Source organism: Ursus americanus, chromosome 26, assembly GCF_024610735.1.
Source record: "Ursus americanus isolate L20-20 chromosome 26, mUrsAme1.1.p, whole genome shotgun sequence".
In the NCBI taxonomy this organism is placed as follows: Eukaryota; Metazoa; Chordata; class Mammalia; order Carnivora; family Ursidae; genus Ursus; species Ursus americanus.
In genome coordinates, this window is record NC_142152.1 from 7800616 (window position 1) to 7823275 (window position 22660).

Below are 22660 nucleotides of genomic sequence, written 5' to 3' on the forward strand. Positions count from 1 at the left end.
TTGCAATGATGTAGATGGAGCTAGAGAGCATTATACTAAGTGAAATAGTCAGAGAAAGACAAATACTATATGATTTCACTCATATGTGGAATTTAAGAAACAAAACAGATGAACATTGGGAGAAAAAAAGGAGAGAGGCAAACCATAAAACAGACTCTTAACTATAGAGAACAAACTGAGGGTTGCTGGAGGGGAGGTGGGCAGGGGAATGTGTTAAATGGGTGATAGGTATTAAGGAGGGCACTTACTGTGATGAGCACTGGGTATTTATGTAAGTGATGAATCACTAAATCCTACACCTGAAAGAAACTAATATTACACTGGATGTTAATTAACTGGAATTTTAAAACTTGGAAGAAAAAAATAAATATATGGCTGTATTTGTATATATATTCCACGGAAGAACCTTTGTCACATTTCTGATTACTGATTTGCTTGGAACTATTCATGGCACCTTATTTATTTTCTATTTATAATGTGTTCTAGCTATTTTATCCACCTTCCCACTCCTGCTTTTTGTTGAACTGATTAAGTTTTTTTTGTTTCATCTTTTTTCTTCTACTATTTTAAAACTTACATACTGCATTTTATTTATGGTGGTTACCCTTACATGTTTAACATACACACATGAATTCACATTTTTCCAAAAATATATAAGTAAAATCAGTATTCATTTCTTCTCTCTACCTCCATCCCCAAACAAAAAAAAGAACTTGGGTAAACTTTTGTTTCCCTCATTTATCTTCCCACCTTCATCCCATATTGATCACATCTGAAATTTTAGTACCAGATTTTAAAATTTTTGTAATTAATACATATTTAGAATTAGTAAGTTTCACTAATCACTTTGATCACCACTATACCTCTATCTGTATGTATTAATTATGAATTAATGAAAGGCAATCATATTTTCCACTGAGAATTTCCCTATGGACTATTCTCAGGAAGAATAGGGGAAGATGGAGATGTGTCACATCAGAAGCTAGCTTTCTGGGTTGTATGTTCCTTGTTTTTCATAAGCATCATGAACCCCCTAGAGTACCTTCGATGGAAAACCCAAGCTTCTATATTTACTGCTTCCACCTGCAGACAGTCATCCCATTGCTGATGACTGCCCAAAGGCAGAGGGGATGAGATGAACAGGTGTTAACTAACTAACTCCCACTGAACTAACCCAAACAATTACCCTATTCATTATCCCCACACCTATGCTTTCTGCAAGATTATTCCGTGCAAGTCGTGGGCCACAATTTCCCTCTTCAACCCAACCCTGTTTTCTTCCTTCAGAAATATGTTTTTGGTCTACTGGGTACAGGGCATGGTTTTTTTTTTTTTTTTTTAAGAGAGAGAGAAAAAGAGTGTGTGTGTACACGCAAGCATCTAGGAGGGGCAGAGGGAGAGGAAGAGAGAGAGAATCTTAAGCAGGCTCCATGTCCAGTGCAGAGCCCAATGCAAGGCTCAGTCTCACAACCCTGAGATCATGACCTGAGCCAAAATCAAAAGTCAGACACTTAACCCACTGAGACACCCAGGGTCCCCAGGGCTTGGTATTTTTAAATATCTTTTCTATTTTTAAGAGTGAGAAGGCTACAGTATATGTTCAGGCTGCCATACTGAAATTCTTTTAAGATTTTTAAACCTTGAGGTTGTAGTAATGACTGAGTTAATATATTTACAACACATATATACGCATACACACACAAACCCATATTCTAAATGCAGTACATTCACTATCTCATTTAATGCAACCAAATATTTAATTTATACTATTAAAAAAGAAATGCCTACCTGCATGTTGTTTTCTTTATGTCTAAAGTCAATATTGGCAATTTTTGCCTGCTTCACAGAACTTTTTTCTTTTTTATCTAGGTAATTAAATTGTACAACTTCAAATTAATTCCAGAGATTGAATCAAATATTATGCCCAACATTCAACTTCACCATGTAATTTAAAAAATCAAGTCACATGAATATTTAATTTAAATTAAAATATAGAAATGTGAAATTCCTACATAACTTTTAATTGCTCACTATAGTTATTACAATAAGCATGAATATAAAATGAAAACCAGCTTACAAAATCACATCTTTATAATGAGGAACCAAAGAAGACTGGGAGAAAAAGAACAGCTAATGGGGTTATAAACTAATACAATGTAGTTAATCTAATCTGCAGATCCATTGAATGAAACATGATTCAAATATCTTAGTCACAAATATCATTAACACAAGTCAGCTACCCACTTTAATTATACATACTGATAACACAGCTTCTCAAATGAAAAATTTATTATAATTCATCCTCTTCTGACAGCTGTGCAACCAGACCAGAACACTTCTTTTAACATCTTGTGAGTGATTTCTCTCTCAAAGAAAAAAACTTAGGTATAGAAGGCATTTCTTGTTTGCTCTGAGAAAGAATCAAAGCAGTACTTTCCTGAGTCTACTGGTCTCTAGTATTGTCTGTTCTTGCTTACACCAAATGATAACAAAAATTGCTATTTCTTCTACATGTTCGCAACAAAAACAAAGCTTTTAAATAATTAACAAATACTGTACCTATAACTCTTGGTTCTGAAGAATGCATCTTCAGTAGTCCAACTAATTTCTGAGATTCATATGGAAGAAATAATTGACCGTTTTGAGAGGTTTTATTCAGTATAAGCGCAGGTTGTTCATCTTTTTCAAAAGTTCTAAAGGGTGAAGTACATTAAATATTTAGTAAGTAAAAAAATGTATTTTAAAGCTAGAAGAGATATTTATATACTATATAGTTTAAACTCATTTTGCATAAGTAAAAGTGAGTTCCAGAAAATTTAACAGAGCTGCCCAACATTATTAAATTACCTACTGGTGTCACAGGTAAAACACACTTTTCCTGATTAAGTCTAGTACCTTTCTCAGTATACCACACTTTCATTTTAGAACATAATCAGTTTAAAAGAATTTTTAAACATGTCAAAAACATTTAAACCAAAACTTTATCCACAAATAGAATGCTGTAGATTTGAGAGTACTTCAAACTTTAAAAATAATTATTCAGAGACAAATCAGCTAGTATGAATCCAGAAATCACTAAAGCAATATTACAATCGTAAATATGCCTTCTAAGTTTTTTACTGGAAGAAAAAAACTCATTGAACTTTTCCTAAATTAAAGAAATAATTTAAATTATTGATAGTTAAATAATTTAAATAATGATGTTATTTATAATAACTACCAAAATAGACATTGAGTAAAAATGACTAAATAGTTACATAAGTTCCTCTCAATATAGAGGATTTGTACAGTATTAAAAAGTTGTCAATGAATTATCATATGGTTTCACTCATTTATGGAACATAAGAAGTATGAAGATCGGTAGGAGAAGAAAGGGAAGAAGAAAGGGGGGGTAAACAGAAGGGGAATGAACCACAAGGGACTATGGACTCTGGGAAACAAACTGAGGGCTTCAGAGGGGAGGGGGGTGGGGGAATGGGATAGGCTGGTGATGGGTATTAAGGAGGGCGGTATTGCACGGTGCACTGGGTGTTATCTGCAAGTAATGAATCATGGAACTTTACAGTACATACAGGGATGTACTGTATGGTGACTAACATAATATAATAAAAAATATTTGTCAAAAATCACATTAAACAAAATTTAAAATTTAAAAAAAGTTGTCAATGAAGTGAAATTCTAATCAATTTCCTCACAGAATTAAAGACAGATTATCATGGTTGTGAGAAGTGGGAGGGGGGAATCAGGGAAATAATAGATCTAAGGAAGTGGGATCTGAGAAATTAACTTGGGAGAGGAATGTGTTGAAAAATCAGGACAAGAACAATGGAGCCTAAGGAGACCAATTTAAGAAGAATTTAAAAGGGTACAGGCAAGAAGAGAAAAAGTAGAAATTTTATCAGAAATAGCAACAGTAATACACCTATTTTTCTGTCACACAACAACAGACAAAATGAATCTTTTTTTATAATCCCTCCACCACTGATGTCTATTTTATCACTATTAGGATGAAAGACAAGGAAATATAAGATGCCACAGATTCAGCAGCATTTTGATTCATCTTCACTCTCTGTGGCAAAAGAAGAACTGGTCAAGCTGGTGACAGGGGTGATAAAAAGGTAAATACAATGTTGTTCCCACAACTGTTCCTCTGTTTTACTCCTATTGGTGGCCCATCTTCGAAAACTGGATGAAACGTACAATGACAGGTTATAAAACAGCAAATGTGCTACTGCTACCTTATTTCTCTCTATACATTATCCTTGGCCTTACTAAATAACAAGCATATTTGAATGTTGATCTATAATATTTAAGATTTTTCAAGAAATAAGCAGAAAATCACCTGCACAAAAATGTATATAGATATATATGTGAATATTAGTGGTTTGGGATAAAATACAGAATATAGAAATCAAATGCTTAGATGCAGAATAACTATTCCAAAAAAACCCCATTTTAAAGTTTACTGGGGGTGCCTGAGTGGCTCAGTCTGTTCACCATTCAACTCTTCTCTTGGTTCAGGTCATGATCTCAAGATCGTGAGATCAAGCCACAGGTTCGGCTCCATGTTCAACACGGAGTCTGCTTGAGATTCTCTCCTTCTCCCTTTGGCCCTCCCCCCACTCGTGTGCGCTCTCTCTAAATGAATGAATGAATGAATGAATGAATGAATGAATAACTAAATAAAATCTTTATAAAAAATAAAGTTTACCTATGCCTTTCTTTCAATTCCTTTATCTTTTCTATATTTTTACTTTTTTCTTCCAGAGTTTCTGCAAGATTCTTAGTTTCATGGAGTCTTGCAATCTGCTAAAAAGAAAAATGACAGAGCAAAACAAAATAATTATCTGCAAAGCATTAAGGAACATATGCTTCATCTTAACTAATGAATACGAGTTTTTCTATATAATCACAGGATTTATGTTTTTGTGGCATTATCTATCTTTTAGTGAAAGTTGCTAAAACAAGGTCAAAATTAACAATAGATCAAACTCCTTTAATTTTTCCTTACAACTCCATTAGCAAACCTAGATTTAATGAACTTCCATCTTCTTTTTTAAAAAGGTCAGAAGCAAAGTAGACATCAATTCCCTTATATAGACATAGTTACCATATATTTTAAAGGAAGTAGCATCTGCTTTGTTCTTATTATTAAAATGATTTTATTGTTATTTGGAACCTTATAACTATGAATGGTAAATATATCTTCTTTAACATAATTTTCAAAAAATTCAGAAAATTAGCTGTTCAATTTTTTTCTCAGAATTTGGAAATGACTTTGATGGGTTCTCAAACAGTCAATGAAAACCATTTCAATAGAGGACAGTAAACATGTATTCAAGAAAATATCATGCACCATCAATCTTAAAGGCTAAACTAGTTCTAGCCTAGTTCTATAAAGATTACAGCCATACATTTTCAAGATTAAATTCTTTAAACAATTTACTGTCTTGTTCTCTTTTTTGACAACACCATTGTAGCCCTTTTAGTGCCTTTAAATTCCTATTAAGCCATATCTTGTTCTTTACTCAACTATTTTCAGCTGCCAAAGAAAATGAAACTATTCCCTAAAACTCTTAACTAAATATGTTCAGTACCTAAAACACATATTGGCTCCAAAGATAATCTGAGGGAAATAAATTTTCATAAGTCTTTCTCCATATTTAGGCTCTTTAGAAACAGTTCTAAGACTGTCAACTAACATAGCATTATACTTATATATTAAACATATATTAGAAACATTAGAAAATATATACCTGGTTTAAATAATTAATTTCTATTTCCACTTCATCTACTTCTTTCTTCAATTCAGATGAACTTTTGGAATAATTGCTGGCATGTTTAAGAATATCTTGTGTTTTACATCTCACATTAGCCCTTTTATGTTAAGGAACTATGTTATGCCAAGTAAAATTTACATTTATAATATATGTACCATATAGGAAATAGTTAATACTACGTAACATTATTAATAATGTTACATAAAACCAATAAGCAATATTAATAACAGTATCTGAAAATAGAGGTAAAACTAACATAGATGTTTGGCAAACTGACAAAGATAATTTATTGCTTACCTATGTTATATGTTGAGCTTAAAAACTTCTCATCTAAAATATTTGTTAGAATTTTTTCTTTTACTTAAATATTTCACATAGTGGTTTTTTGCTTTTGTTTTTTTACCCAAGTTCATCATGTCATTTGGCATGACTAATAATACATAGTCAATTTAGGTCTAAATTTAACTTTTTGTATCTCCGTTGTTAATTTATTCCAAAGTCAACATTTATAAATCCAAACGGGGTGCCTGGGTGGCTCAGTCAGTTGGGTGTCTGACTCTTGTTTTTGGCTCAGGCCATGGTCTCAGGGCCGTGGGATCAAGCCCCACAGCACAGTTCTGCACTCAGCAGAGCATCTGTCTGGGATTCTCTCTCTCCCTCTGCCCCTCCTTTTCCCCTCAAGAATAAATAAATAAATCTGTTTAAAATCTTAATTAATTAGGTAAGTAAGTAAAAATCCACCCAATTTCCCTTTTCTTGCTCTGTAAGGTTCATCAGTGCAGCCTGCAGGACTCAGAAGACAGCTAGATCTTCCACCTGGGCTTTCTGCTTGAAATAGATTTATACCCAATTTCAAGTACAGAATTTCTCAGCTGTTAACAGACATCCTGCATCGTTATTAACTACTACAATTTCTTAAGTTACTCTACAAAACATTCAGGAGAACTTAAAATTAATAGAATAGTGGTAGTGAACAAGAACTCCAGAGAAAATCTGTCTACTTAATGCAGAATATTTCGTACTCTGCCTTAAAATATATAATATATAGTCTAGAACATAAAATTTTAGATGAATATTATTTATAATGCTATATTGTTATAAAAATTATCAATTAAAATTTTTAGATATAGACATTTAAATCCTGATCTTCAACTTTCCCTACCTCCATCACCTCTTCTTGTTTCTCACATAATCTTTTATCTCATCCCTTCCTACACCAAACTTCCTAAACTTCTGCTATACATCGTGCATCACACAACCTCTGTCTCTTCCCACTGAGAAGTTACAACACAGACAGGCAGTGAATAAACAACTAAAAACAGAATAAGCTAAAACCTGAACATGAAGAGAGCAAGCAGCAAAGGCGTTAAAAGGATGATTTAGGATGAAGCAGAATGAAGCAAGGTAGAATGCAGGGATAAAGAAGACTTAGTACAAACAGTGGAGTTATAATCTGATAGGAAAGCATATGAAGGATTGTAGAGGTTGGAAGAGGATTAAAGTTCTAAGTTCATCATCAGGGAAGATCTCCTGGACAAAGAGATGAGACTTAGACCAATTAAGAATTACTTAATCATCTAATGCAATGCCACTGTATTAGAATTATTTGTTTACATGTCTGTTTCCCCTACTAAACTGTGAGCTCCTTGCAAAAAACTCTAACTTCTTGAGGATTGCCTGGCACAACGTAAGTACCCAATGAATTTGTATAGATGAGTAGGTAATTGTGACTCACCTCCTCACCACCTTCCATCCTAACAAGTAATAATCAACTGATTTAACTGGAACTCTTCCTTTGGTAAGACAGAGCAAGGTGACTTTCATTGGTTTAGTTGTTAAGATACACCACTTAAAGTAAGACACATATACCACTTTATTCTCATTAAAATTGGTTGCTTCTCATCACATGCACATATATGAAAACTAATCCCAGACGACCTTTAAAGTAACCTCTTAGTTTTTTTAACTAAACAAACAAAAGAAACCCCAAATCCACTTGATTCTTACCAGGGAAACATAATAACAATTAAAATACAGAAAAAATACTTATCTAATAAAAGTTCTAGGTAGAAATACTTTGTGGATACATATGTAATGTCCATTTAGTAAGTGATGGAAAAGGAGCAGGCACTGAAAAACAAAATCATATTTTGTCTGATTCATTATTCTTTTCATTACAAAGATACCATTATTTAAACAATGTATAATAAAAATATTAATACCTAGAAATTCCATAAAGATAGTTTCGTTCATCTTTAGTTGTTCAGTACATGCCAACACTCTATTTTGAATTTCTTCATGTTCTCTTTTCTTCTCATAATATTCATGTGAAAGGGGTGTTTCTGAGTATTTTAACTGGTATTGCTTCAAAACATCTTTATACTGACATATATAACCATGGTACATTTTTCTGTTAAAATTAAAAGAAATGATGTCAATATAACAAGAACATATCTAAAAACTTTCTAAGTGTCACCTGTTAAAGTCTAGTAAGTTAAGCATAAAAGGCAAGTTAAATGCCAACTTATCGTTTCCCTCAATACTCTCTGCCTTTCAAACTTCCTTAACTCCATCGGACTTTTCAACTCTCTATGCTTTCTCTTCACTACCTGAGTTATTCATTTCTTAATCCTCTTCGATTTAACTTTTACTCCCACCATTCCAAAGAAATGGCCCTTCTCCCCCTCAAAAAAGAAAATAAACTGCCCTTCCCAAGATCACCAATGATTTAATTATCTAACTCAGTGATACCTTTTTTATTTCTCATCCTGATTGATACTGCAGAACCTAGGGGTTTTTTAAAGTTTTTATTTAGATTCCAGTTAGTTAACATACAGTGTAATACTAGTTTCAGTGTACAATATAGTGATTTCATTCACCACCCAGTGCTCCTCACAACAAGTGGACTCCTTAATCCCCATCACCTACTTAACACATTCTCTCACCTAGCTCCCCTCTGGTAGCCATCAGTTTGTTCTCTATAGTTAAGAGTCTGTTTCTTGGTTTACCTCCCTCTCTCTTTTGTCCCCCCTTTGTTCATTTGTTTCTTAAATTCCACATATAAGTGAAGTCATATGGTATTTGTCTTTCTCTGATTTTCTTCACTTCGCATAATACTCTCTAGCTCCATCCATGTCATTGCAAATGGCAAGATTTCATTCTTTTATATGGCTGAGTAATATTCCATTGTATATAGGTACCACATCTTCTTTATCCATTCATCAGTTGATGGATACTTGGGCTGCTTCCATAATTTGGCTATTGTAGAAAATGCTACTATAAACATTAGGGTGCATGTATCCCTTTGAATTAGTATTTTGTATTCTTTGAGTAAATACCTAATAGTTCAATTTCTGGATCATAGGGGAGTTCTATTTTTAACTTTCTGAGGAACCTCCATACTGTTTTCCAGAGCAGCTGCACCAGCTTACATTTCCACCAACAGTGCAGGAGGGTTCCCTTTCTCCACATCCTTGCCAACACCTGCTGTTTTTTGTGTTGTTGATAATTGGGACTTATCAAAATAAAAAGCTTCTGTACAATGAAGGAAACAACAGAACCAAAAGGTAACCCATGGAATGGGAGAAGATATTTGCAAATGACATATCTGATAAAGGGTTAGTATCCAAAATATGTAAAGAACTTATAAAACTCAACACCTAAAAATGAACAATCCAATTAAAAATGGTCACAATACATGAATAGACATTTTTCCAAAGAAGACATACAGGCGGCCACCAGATACATGAAAAGATGTTCAACATCACTCATCATCAGGGAAACACAAATCAAAACTACAATGAGAACCTGGTTCTTCCAGTGACTTCCTGATCTTTATCCTCCCTGAGGTTTTCAGTTTCTATTCTCCTCAGTTCAGCTACCTCTATAACTATGCTTTTTAAATTTTCAACTCTCTAAGCTGAAATTTTAATAGGAAGTCATGTTTTATGCGTTTGAACTCTGGGTTCACAATCATTCTTATATACCCATAACTATTTTATGAAGAAAATTTCACACTGTTTGGAGGAGCTCCACCAGTCCAACTCAGGTAGAGGTGGATGGTCACCTATTTGGACACAAGTCTTGAGTGGACAGTTAATTCTTGCAGAAGAATATTAACTCTTCCTTCTCATTTGCCTTTTGTTAACCTATGGGCCAAATTTAACCTGCCACCTGTTTTTGTATGGCCTGTGAGCTAAGAATAATTTTTACATTTTAAAATTGAAAAAATCAAAATAATAAAAATGTCTCATGACACATTAAAATTATATGAAATTCAAGGTATAATATCCATAAATAAAGTTTTATCAGAACACTTTCATTTACACAGTGTCTAAAGTTGTTCTTGCATTACAACAGCAGGGTTGAGTATCCGCAGAGACTGTATAACCCACAAAGCCTAAAATATTTACTATCTTGCCCTTAATAAAAAAAAAAAAGTCTGCCAGTCCTAATCTACAGCAGTGAAAACGTTCAGTCCAGGTTCATTATAGAAAATATATTCTTAGGGGGCACCTGGGTGGCTTAGTCGGTTAAGTGTCTGCCGTTGGCACAGGTCATGATCCCAGGGTCCTGGATCAAGCCCCATATCGGGCTCCTTGCTCAGCGGGGAGCCTGCTTCTCCCTCTCCCTCTGCCCCCACTAGTGTTTGCTCTCTCTCTCTCAAGTGCTCTTGCTCTCTCAAATAAATAAAATCTTTTTTAAAAATTTAAAAAATTAAAAAAGAAAATATATTCTTAGATCCTTTTTTATCCAATTCTTATCAAATACTTAGTTTCAAGAAATAATATTCATTGAAAATTTTCTAAAAATATATAGTACTTATGCTCCTCAGAATTCTGTAAATTTTCTAAATCAAGACATACTATACGGTGAAATTTATTTAAAGATACTATAATGATTACCTCATCTTAGCAGACGAGAAAACAAGAATGGTTTTCATAAATGCTTGTACACTGAGAAAAAAACTAAAGATAACACATACTTTACTGGTCAGCAAATCTGAATCTTCTGAATGTTTTAATTTAATATACTAAACTCTGTCCCCTTTCGAAAAATAAAGCAGTTGAGCCCAAAACAAACTCCTCTTACTCCAAATGCACATTTGCTAATTAATCTCTTACTTCTTGGGGAAATGGTCCAGGGAAGAGGGAAATATCTATTAGAAAACTGAGTCTGAGTCACCAGTTTCAGATGAAATTAGCGTACCACATTTGCCCTATTCATGTTACATATTCATGCCCACTCTTCTTATACACTCCATACAGGGACTTTAGCAGAGACCAGCATAGCCTGACTATCTCATCTGTTGCCAAAAATACTAGTATTCATGAATGTTTAGAACGGAAGATTAGGAGAAACAAGAACCTGGTACCTCTATTTCCTTCAGTAGCCAAGATACCAGCAAATGGAGTCTTTTTCTTTTATATATGTCTAGTATTGAGTCATCAATTCAATCAACCTATGTGGTTGGTTTAAGAAAGAAAGACCTGTTTTCACTTTAATACCTTTGGCTACCTAAGAGAAGTCATCCACAACAAACACTATTAGAGAGGTTCATACTTAAACTGCTTTGTTTTAGCCCCTCATAGAAGCATTTTAATAATGTTTTATAGCCATGGCTTGCATTGAGAGAAGTTCTAAGGAGAAGTAATATATATATTGTGTTTATTTTGGAGAGTCCACTGAAGATAACAGACTACCACACTGCATAATTCCCCTTTTATGATAACTCAGGCGGAGAAATTTCTCTCAAATCTCATTACCAGGAAAAACCTCTGCTTACCCTAAACAACTGAACTGGGCTCTTTCCCTCCTTCCCTCCTTCCTCCCCTCCTACCCCTCTCCTCTCCTCCCCTTCCTCTTTCTTTCTTTCTTTCTTTCTTTCTTTCTTTCTTTCTTTCTTTCAGACAGGACAGAGGAAAGTAGTCTGAATTGGGTCATGAGCCTCCCCACACCCCCCCAGGTAGCTCACCTCACCTAACCCATTGAACTTGAACTCACTTTGCTGGCTATGAGTCTGTTCCAAGCTCTGGCTAAGGAGGCATCTGCCAGAACCCTCCCCAAAAGCAAGGTCCATGGCATCTCCTGTCCAGTCCACCCTCATGCAAAGCCCTGTTCTCTGGGAATTCACCTCCCCAAAACTCAGGGAGGACGCTGTTAGGGCTGCTTTTGAACAATTGAACTGTTTTTTGAATGAATACTCTGAATCTCAAACTGATCACATTTCCACAATGCCTTGACTACTACTAGGAATTCCAAAGCCTAATCTGTATCTATATTTAACAAATGTGCAAGACCATGTAATATGAATTTCTATCCTAATCAAAGGCTTCATCTTCCTACATTATCCTTACATCCCTATAACCTTGATTTTTTATTTAGTTTTAACACTAGGGTATTATACAAATTATTTCAAATCCTTTTTAGATTGAAGCAAGGTCTAAAAATGACGAAGTAACCGTCTCATTCGCCAGTTCCACCCTCTGCCTATTCCTTGAATGATAATGTACTCTACCTTTCTCTTCTTTTTGCTCTATACATATCTAGACAGACATTTTAAAAGGAACTTTTAAAGTTGAAATGAAACGCTAAGTAGCCACATGAAAACATATAAAAGTACAAAATTCACTGGTAAAGGTGAACATATAGTCAAATTCAGAATACCATAATACTGTATTAGTAAGTTGTAAATCACTTTTATCTCTAGTATAAAAATTAAAAAACAGTAATATTAAAACATAGATACAGCTACAATAACTTGTTAATGGATACACAGTATAAAAGGTGTAAAGTGGGGCACCTGGCTGGCTCAGTCAGTGAAGTGTCTGATGCTTGATCTTGGGATCTTGGGATCATGAGTTTGAGCCCCATGGTGGGGGTAGAGATTACTTTTAAAAAGGTATTAAACAAATAAAGGGAACTTTATTTTTTTTTTAAAGATTTTATTTATTTATTTGACAGAGATAGAGACAGCCAGCGAGAGAGGGAACACAAGCAGGGGGAGTGGGAGAGGAAGAAGCAGGCTCATAGTGGAGGAGCCTGATGTGGGGCTCGATCCCATAACGCCGGGATCACGCCCTGAGCCGAAGGCAGACGCTTAACCGCTGTGCCACCCAGGCGCCCCAAGGGAACTTTAAATTAAATAAATGAAGCAAACACCTGTATAACTCCCACACTTAAAAAAAAAGATGTATTGAGCTACCCTATGATCCAGCCATTGCACTACTGGGTATTTACCCCAAAGATACAGACGTAGTGAAGAGAAGGGCCATATGCACCCCAATGTTCATAGCAGCAATGTCCACAATAGCTAAATCGTGGAAGGAGCCGAGATGCCCTTCAACAGATGACTGGATTAAGAAGTTGTGGTCCATATATACAATGGAATATTACTCAGCTATCAGAAAGAACGAATTCTCAACATTTGCTACAACATGGACGGCACTGGAGGAGATAATGCTAAGTGAAATAAGTCAAGCAGAGAAAGACAACTATCATATGATTTCTCTCATCTATGGAACATAAGAACTAGGATGATCGGTAGGGGAAGAAAGGGATAAAGAAAGGAGGGGTAATCAGAAGGGGGAATGAAACATGAGAGACTATGGACTATGAGAAACAAACTGAGGACCTCAGAGGGGAGGGGGTGGGGGAATGGGATAGGCTGGTGATGGGTAGTAAGGAGGGCACGTATTGCATGGTGCACTGGGTGTTATACGCAACTAATGAATCATCGAGCCTTACATCGGAAACCGGGGATGTACTGTATGGTGACTAACATAATATAATAAAAAATCATTAAAATAAAAAAAAATTTTTAAAAAAAAAGATGTAAAGTATGACATAAATAACATAAAATCTGGGGAGGAGGAAGTAAAAGTGTAGAGTTTTTATATGCAATTGAAGGTAAGCTGTATCAGCTTAAAATAGAGTTATATTTGTAAATGTTTTATGTTAGCCTCATGGTAACCACAGAGAAAAAAACCTAGATACACAAAAGATAAAGAGAAAGGAATTAAAGCATACCACTATGAAAAACAAATCACAAAGGAAGACAACACGAGAGGAAGACATGAACAAATGGATTTTAAAAACATTCAGAAAACAATTAACTAAATGGCAATAGTAAGTCCTTATTTATCAATAATTACTTTGGGGTGCCTGGGTGGCTCAGTTGGTTGAGAGCCCAACTCTTGATTTCAGCTCAGGTCATGATCTCAGGGTCGTGAGATCAAGCCCCATACCGGCCTCCATGCTCGACATGGAATCTGCCTAAGATTTGTCTCTCTCCCTCTGCCCATCTACCCTTATGCTTGCACTCTCTCTCTTAAATAAATAAATACATCTTCCAAAAAAAATAATTACTTTAAACATAAATAGACTAAATTCAAAAGATACAGAGCTGAATGGATTTAAAAAACAGGATCCAACAATATACCACCTACAAGAAACTCACTTTAGCTTTAAGGACACACAAAGGCTGAAAATAAGGGATGGACAAGATATTTCATGCAAATGATAACCAAAAGAGAGAAAAAGTGGCTATACTTATGCCAGACAAGATAGATGTTCAGTCAAAATCAGTCAGAAAAGACAAAGAAAAAACAAAGAAAAGTCTCCATACAATGATAAAAAGATCAACTCACCAAGAAAATACAGTAATTGCAAATATATGTGCAACCCAACACTAAATCTCCTGAATATTTAAAGTAAATATTAACATAACTGAAGGGAGAAAGAGCAATACTGGTAGAGGACTTGAATACCTCACTTTCAACATTGGAAAGATCATCCAGATGGAAATTAATAAGGAAACAGCATACCTGAAAAACACTATAGACAAAATGGACCTAACAGCCTTATACAGAACATTCAATCTAACATTTCATCTAACAACACAAGAACATACATTCCTCTTAAGCACACATGGAATATTCTCCAGTAGAGATCATATCTTGAGCCACAAAACCACCTTAGTAAACTTAAGAAGATTGAAATTATATCGAGGGTCTTTTTCTGGCCACAATGATATAGAACTAGAAATCAACAGCAGGAGGAAAATGAAAAATTCATGAATATGTAGAAATTAATCAACACACTCCCGAACAACACTGGGTCAAAGAAGAAATCAAAAGTATCTTGAAACAAATGAAAATGAAAACGCAATATACCAAAACCTAGGGGATGCAGCAAAAGTTGCTATAAAAGGAAAATTTATAGCAATAAATGCCTACATTAGGGGGGAAAAAAAGACCTCAAATAAGCAAACTAACTTTATACCTCAAGGAATTAGAAAAGGAAGAACAATTTAAGCCTGAAGTTGGCAGAAGGAAGCAAATAAGAAAGATTAGAGCAGAAATAAATAAAATAGAGAAGAGGGAGACAATGGGAAAAAAATCAGTGAAAGAAAGAGCTGGTTTTTTTGAAAAGATTAAAACATTTTGCAAACCTTAGCTAGACCAACCAAGAAAAAAAGAGAGAGGGACTCAAATAAGCAAAATTACAAATGAAAGAGGAGATATTATACCATAGAAATACAAATCATACAACTGACACCACAGAAATACAAAGGATCATAAGAGGCTACCATGAACAATTATAAGACAAATAATTAGAAAACCCAGAAGAAATGGATAAATTTCTAGAAACATACAACCTACCAAGACTCAATCATGAAGAAACAGAAAAACTGAACAGATCAATTATTAGTAAGGAGATTGAAGTAGTAACCAAAAACCTCCCAACAAAGAAAAGTCCAGGTCCAGATGGTTTCACTGATGAACTGTACCAAACATCTAAAGAATTAGTACCAATATTTCTCAAACTCTTCCAAAAACTGAAAAGGAGGCAACACCCTCCAATTCATTTTATGAAGCCAGCATTATAATGATACCAAAGCCAGATGAGAAGACTACAAGAAAAGAAAACTACAGGCAAATATTCTTGAGGAATATAGATGGAAAAATTCTCAACAAAACACTAACAAACCAAACTCAACAGCACATTAAAAGGATCATACACAATGACCAAGTGGGATTTATCCATGGGTTGCAAGAATGACTCAACATACACAAGTCAATAAACACGTTATTCCACATTAATAAAATAAAGGATAAAAATCATATGATGCACAAAAAGCATCTGGCAAAACTCCACACCATTTCATGATAAAAACCCTCAACAAATTGGGTGTAGAAGGAACATACCTCAACATAATAAAGGCCATGTATGACAAGTCCATAATTAACATCACAGTCTATGGTGAAGAAATGTTTTTGGAAACATGGAAAAATGTTTTTCCTCCAAAATCAGCAATAAGACAAGGATGCTGCTCTCACCACTCCTAATCAATGTAGTACTGGAAATCTTAGCTAGAGCGATTAGGCAACAAGGAAATAAAGTCATTCAAATAGGAAAGAAAGAAGTAAAAATGTTCTATGTTTGCAAAATGACATGATCTTATCTACAAAAAACTCTATGCGTCCACTCAAAAACTGTTAGAACTAATCAACAAATTCAGTGAAATTTCACACTACAAAATCAATACACAAAAATCAGTTGCATCTCTATATACTAACAATAAACTATCTGAAAAAGAAATAAAATAATCCCATTTATAATAGCATCAAAAACAATAAAGTACTTAGGAATAAATTAAACCAAGGAGTTGAAAGGAAATTCTGTCCACTGTAAACTATAAGACACTGATTAAATAAATTGAAGATGACACAAATGAATGGAAAGATATTCTGTGCTCATGGATCAAAAGATTTGTTATAATGTCCATACTACCCAAAGCCATCTTTGGATTCAGTGAAATCCCTGTCAAAATTCCAATAGCATTTTTCACAGAAATAGAAATAATAACTCTAAAATTTGTATGGAACTTCAAAAAAACCCCTAAATAGCCAAAGCAATCTCAAGAAAGAATAAAGCTGGGAGCATCACACTCCCTGATTTCAAACTAGGCTACAAAAATTTAGCAATCAAAACACTATCATACTGGCATAAAAACAGACACAGACCAATGGAATAGAATCAAGGGCTCACAAATAAACCATGTATATACAGTCAACTCATATTTGGAAAAGGAGGGGCACCTGGGTACCTCAGTTGGTTAAGCCTCTGCCTTGGGCTCAGATCATGGTATCGGGATCCTGGGATCAAGCCCTGCATGGAGTTCCCTGCCCAGCAGGGAGTCTGCTTCTCCCTCTCACTCTCCCTCTGTGCTCTCCTGCTCTCTCTCTATCAAATAAATAAATAAAGTCTTTAAAAAAAATAGTTGAAAAGGAACCAAGAATACTCAACACAGAAAGGATAATCTCTTCAATAAGTGGTGCTGGGAAAACTGGATATTCACATGTGAAAGAATGAAATTGGACCCCTAACTTACACTACTCACAAAAATTAACTCAAAATGTATTAAAGACTTAAATATAATACTTTTTAAAAAAGATTTTATTTATTTATTTGACAGAGTGAACGGTAGCCAGCAAGAGAAGGAACACAAGCAGGGGGCGTGGGAGAGGAAGAAGCAGGCTCCCAGTGGAGCAGGAAGCCCAAAGCAGAGCTTGATCCCAGGACCCTGGAATCACACCCTGAGCCAAAGGCAGACGCTTAATGACTGAGCCACCGAGGCGCCCCTAAATATAATACTTGAAACCATAAAACTCCTAGGAGAAAACATAGGGGAAGAGCTCCTTGATACTGGTCTTTGCAACAGTTTTTTTTTTTTTTTGGATATAATACCCAAACCACAAACAACAAAAGCAAAAATAAATAAGTGAGACCACATTGAACTAAAAAAGCTTCTGCACAGAAAAAAAACTAACAAAATGAAGAGGCAATCTGTAGGATGGAAGAACATATCTGCAAACCATATAAGGGTTAATATCCAAAGTATACAAGGAACTCATCCAGCTGAATAGCAAAAAGGCTAATAATTCATGTTAAACCTGGGCAGAGGATCTGAACATTTTTCCAAAAACATACAAATGACCAAAAAGTTCATGAAAATATGCTCAACATCACTAATCATCAGGGAAATGCAAATCAAAGCCACAATGAGTATCACCTTACACCTGTCCAGGATAGCTAGTATCAAAAAGACAAGACATAACAACTATTGGTTAAGATGTGGAGAAAAAGCAACCCTTGTGCACTACTGGTGGGAATGTAAATTGGTACAATCACTGTGGAAAACAGTTGGAGGTTCCTCAAAAAATTAAAAATAGAAATACCATATAATCCAGTAATTCCACTACTGGGTATTTATCTAAAGAAAACAAAAATACTAATTCAAAAATATATATGCACCCTATGTTTACAGCTGAATTATTTACAATAGCCAAGATATAAAACCAACCCAAGTGTCCATTAACAGATGAATGGATAAAGAAGTGACATATATATATGATATATGTATATATCATATATATATATACACATACAAATATATATATATATTACATTACATAGTGGAATATAGTAATATTCCATTGCATATATATGCAACATGGATAAACCTGAAGGGTACTAATGTGAGTGGAATAAGTCAGAGAGAGCAAGGCAAATATATGATTTCACTTACATGTGGAATCCGAAAAAAAAAAACCACACACACACCAAAAAAACAGACTCTTAAATACAGAGAACAAACTAGTGGTTGCCCAGGTGGGGGCAGCTGGGGGGCTGAGGAATACGTGAAAGAGATTAAGAGGTTCAAACTTCCAGTTATAAAATAAACGAGGGGATGCCTGAGTGTCTCACTGTGTTGAGCGTCCAACTCTTGGTTTCCGCTCAGGTCGTGATCTCTTTGGCTGGGGGATCAAGCCCCACATCGGCCTCTGTGCTTAGTGGGAAATCTGCTTGAGATTTGTTCTCTCTCCCTCTTCTTCTGCTCCTCCCCCTACTTGCTCGCACTCTCTCTCTCTAAAATAAACAAATCTTTTTTTTAAAGTCAAATCACTATGCTGTATACCAAAAAATAATATAACATTGTACATCAATTATTCTTCAGTAATAATTTTTTTAAATGTGTATATAGGGTCACCTGCCTGGGCCAGTCAGTAGAGCATAAGACTCAATTTCAGGGTCATGTGTTTGAGCCCCACACTGGGCATTGAGTTTCAACCTTTTAAAAAATAATTTAAATAAAAAGTGGTGTATATATATGCAATGGAATATTATTCAGTCATAAAAAAAGAACTGCTGCCATTTATGCCACCATGGACGACCTTGAAAGTGTCATGCTGAGTAAAGAAGAGAAAAACAAATACAGTATGATCTTACTTGTATGTAAAATCTAAAAAAAGCCAAATCATAGAAACAGAGAATAGACTGATGGTTGCCAGGGGCCAAGAGTGAAGGAAATAGGGAGATGTTGCCCAAAGGATACAAACTTCTAGTTATAAGGTGAATAAGTTCTGGGGATTTAATATACAACATGGTAAATATAACAACAGCATATTTATTATATACTTAAAAGTTACTAAGAGAGTAAATCTTAAATGTTCTTACAAAGAAAAAATAGTACTTATACAAGGTGACAGATGTGCTACCTTCCTAACCTTGTTGTGGTAGACACTTTAAGTTATATACATGTATCAAACCATCATGTTTGTACACCTCAAACTTAAACAATGTTTTACGTCAGTTATATCTCAATAAAGCTGGGAGGAAAAGTAGTAAAAAATAAAACCAAAGTATAAAAAAAATAACATAAAATATAAAAAATCATGCTCTTGTTCAATTATGTTAAAAATGAAAACATTTCAATTTTTTTAATTAAGTGAAATTATAATGCTATATAATGTGTTCAAAGTCTCTCTTGGTATGTCGGGTGGCTCAGTCAGTTAAACATCTGCCTTCACTCAGGTCATGATCCCAGGGTCCTGGGATCAAGCCTCGCATCGGGCCCCTTGCTCAGCAGGGAGCCTGCTGCTCCCTCTGCCTGCCACTCCCCCTGCTTGTGCTCTCTCTCTCTTTCTCTCTGGCAAATAATTAAATAAAATCTTAAAAAAAAAAAAAAGTCTCTCACCTTGTTACATTATATTCGCTAATTACATTGAGTCCTCCAAACGAGGTTATTTTACACATAATAAAATAAACCCATACAATAGGTTTCTCCATTAGAATATAACACCCCACTACATTAGCTCTCTGAAAATGAGCAGTTACATATAAAACCCTTCAAAAGTCAATACTCCAAATTTTTCATAAGCTAATTCTATAGTTAACTATTCCCCCAGATATTTACCTATAACAATTCAATTGCAAAGACCATTAATTGAAGCACTCTGCTGTAACAATTCCTACTTATAAATTGTTTCTATCTGAGGACATATTTAAACATATCCAGGGTGGTAGAGCTTTATAACAAATTGGTAGGCGTCCAAGGGCACCCAAAGAGCCCAAGTACTGGATTTACTTTAAAAACAAAAAACTCTGCCAATGTACAACGTTTCTACATTTTTCAAGTAATATTTTTACTAAGCATATCCTATTAATATGAAATTATATAGCTAATAAACTTTAATTAATATATGTACTGTACTTGTCTTTTTCAATAGTTTCTTGATAAATAGTAAATTGGTCCTGCATATAGTCTTCATGCTTATGAAAAACATCACATGTTGGCTTCCAGCTATGGAAAAAAAATATTGTAATTAGAATCTCAGAATGATAAATTGTAAGAGATAGTAACAATGAATTTAACTATTTAAAGATAAATGAGTATTTCTCTTCCTGGAGAAAACAAGCTTATATCAAAAAAATATTCCCACCTCCCATCACCACCACTACCACCATTCAGGCAATCATACAAGCACTCAAATATTAATATCCATTAATTTTTACATAAAACCCATTGTGGAACCATGACTAAGGAAGGAGCAAATGTTACATGGCTGGACTGTGTATTGCTATGGCATTTCGAGAATATACTGTGCAACCTTCCAACATCAGGCTTCCTTCTCATCATACTTCTAAGATCTTGGCTAAGAAATTCTTTTGGAGTAAGGATTCAAAGAACTAGAATAGGGCTAAAAAGATGCTTTTTCTCCTTTGAAACTTAGAAAGTCAGGTTACTATACCCTCCTGAACTAGAAAGAAAGAAAGTAAGCCAAAATGAGTTATAAAATCAGACAGTAAGAATAAAAGGAATAATTATATATTTTTTTGTTTTATTACAAGACTTGAAAAATGTTACCAAATGTGAAAAATCTAAAATTTGCATACACCACGTTAACCTCCATTCTAAGTGTTGTTCAACTATTTCCTCTGGCTCTTTTTTCAAGTCTTTAAATATTATTTTCAGATTCAAAAGTTCACACGTCCACTTTAGAAGCACAGAAAAGTACACGTAAGGAAATAACTATCTTCATAGTCTCAACACTGATAATAACTACTATTATTGTTTTAATAAACTATTTTCAGATTTTATGAAAAGTATGTATTTAACATCTTTTTTTAAATGTTTGTTTATTTATTTGAGGGAGACAGAAAGTGGGGGAAGGGGCAGATGGAGAAACTTAAGTGGACTTGGTGTGGAGTGCGGGGCCCTATGCAGGGCTCCGTCTCACCACCCTGACCTGAAAGCAAGAGCTGGATGCTTAACTGTGCCACCCAGTTACCCCTATATTTAACATCTTTGAGATCATATTCATATATACAACAATGTATCCTCCTTTATCACCTACTTTTAAATTATACACATTTTCCTTGTCACTAAGAATTCATTGTAAAGGTTTTAATAAATATATCGTATTCCATAATTTATCTAACCATTCCCATATTGTTGGCCATTTTTGCTTAATCTAAGTTTTCTATTGTAAATAGAATTTTACTTAAATATGTCTGAATTTCTAATCATTTCCTTAGAAAACATTCCCCAAAATGGAATTATAAGATCAAAGTTTATAAATACACATATTCTGAGTATTATAAAAATTCTGTAAGAAATCCATGTTCACTAAGAAGGTATTCCCTGTAAGCATTTTGATGTATATATTCCTAGGTTATTTCTAATTATATATAAATACACAATTACTAAATTGGGTTCATACTATGAATGTTGTTTTATTGCTTTGTTCAGTTTGGAATATACATCTTTCCATGTCAATAGAGAGCTAACATCTTTCCATGTCAATAAATATACACTCGTAATTGTACTGGTCACCTCCTGTTCATTCATATGCATATACCAAAATTCATTTAACCCATCACTTAATGTTGAATATTAGAGTTCTTTTCAATGTTTTCCTATCATAAAACAGGTTGGAATAAACACCTGATTGTACATTACATCTTTGAAAAAATGCCTAATTATTTCCTTATGAAAAATTCTCAGAAATGGAAATTTTTAGTCAAAAGTCATATTTTAAAAGCTTTTTAAAAAATATACTGACATGTCATCCAAAAGGTTTATACTAATATACATTCCTATAGCATACAAGATAAATGATTTTCTTATTCCCTGGCCAACACAGGATATTATCTTCATTTAAATTTCTGCAAAACTTAGAGGCAAAAAAATAGCATTTAATTATTGCTTTAATTTGGATGTCTGATTACCAGTAAGATTGGGCATTTGTTCACATGTTTATTAAACATATGTTTCTTCGTTTTGGTATTTACCTATTTGTTTTCTTTGCCCATTTTTCTAAGGGGGTTTTGGTTTGGCTTATTAGTTTCCACAAGTACTTTATATTTTTTATTTTTTTTATTTTTAAATTTTTGTTAAAGATTTTATTTATTTATTTGACAGAGAGAAAGAGAGCACAAGCAGGTGGAGCAGGCAGAGGGAGAGGGAGAAGCAGGCTCCATAAGCAGAGAGCCTGAAGGATGGCTCAATCCCAGGACTGAGCCACCCAGGCACC

At 34.4% G+C, this 22660-nt stretch overlaps 1 protein-coding gene and 1 non-coding gene across 4 annotated transcripts in view; both read right to left on the reverse strand.

Moving 5' to 3' along the window:
* Positions 1-22660, reverse strand: part of C26H14orf39 (chromosome 26 C14orf39 homolog) — a 52885-nt gene that overhangs the window by 25267 nt on the left and 4958 nt on the right. For 2 of the 3 annotated variants that reach the window (XM_087855943.1, XM_045810439.2), the window contains exons 4-10: positions 20338-20427; positions 8003-8190; positions 7868-7910; positions 5757-5877; positions 4718-4809; positions 2560-2693; positions 1789-1865 (exon numbers count right to left, since the gene is read on the reverse strand). In XM_087855943.1, the coding sequence (XP_087712069.1) occupies positions 1789-1865; positions 2560-2693; positions 4718-4809; positions 5757-5877; positions 7868-7910; positions 8003-8190; positions 20338-20427 (745 nt within the window). Of the gene's footprint in view, positions 1-1788; positions 1866-2559; positions 2694-4711; positions 4810-5756; positions 5878-7867; positions 7911-8002; positions 8191-20337; positions 20428-22660 lie in introns of all 3 variants that reach the window. The other variant, XM_087855944.1, reaches the window with a different exon arrangement.
* LOC148107677 (Nuclear RNase P) lies at positions 11694-12045 on the reverse strand. The gene has a single exon (XR_015721941.1).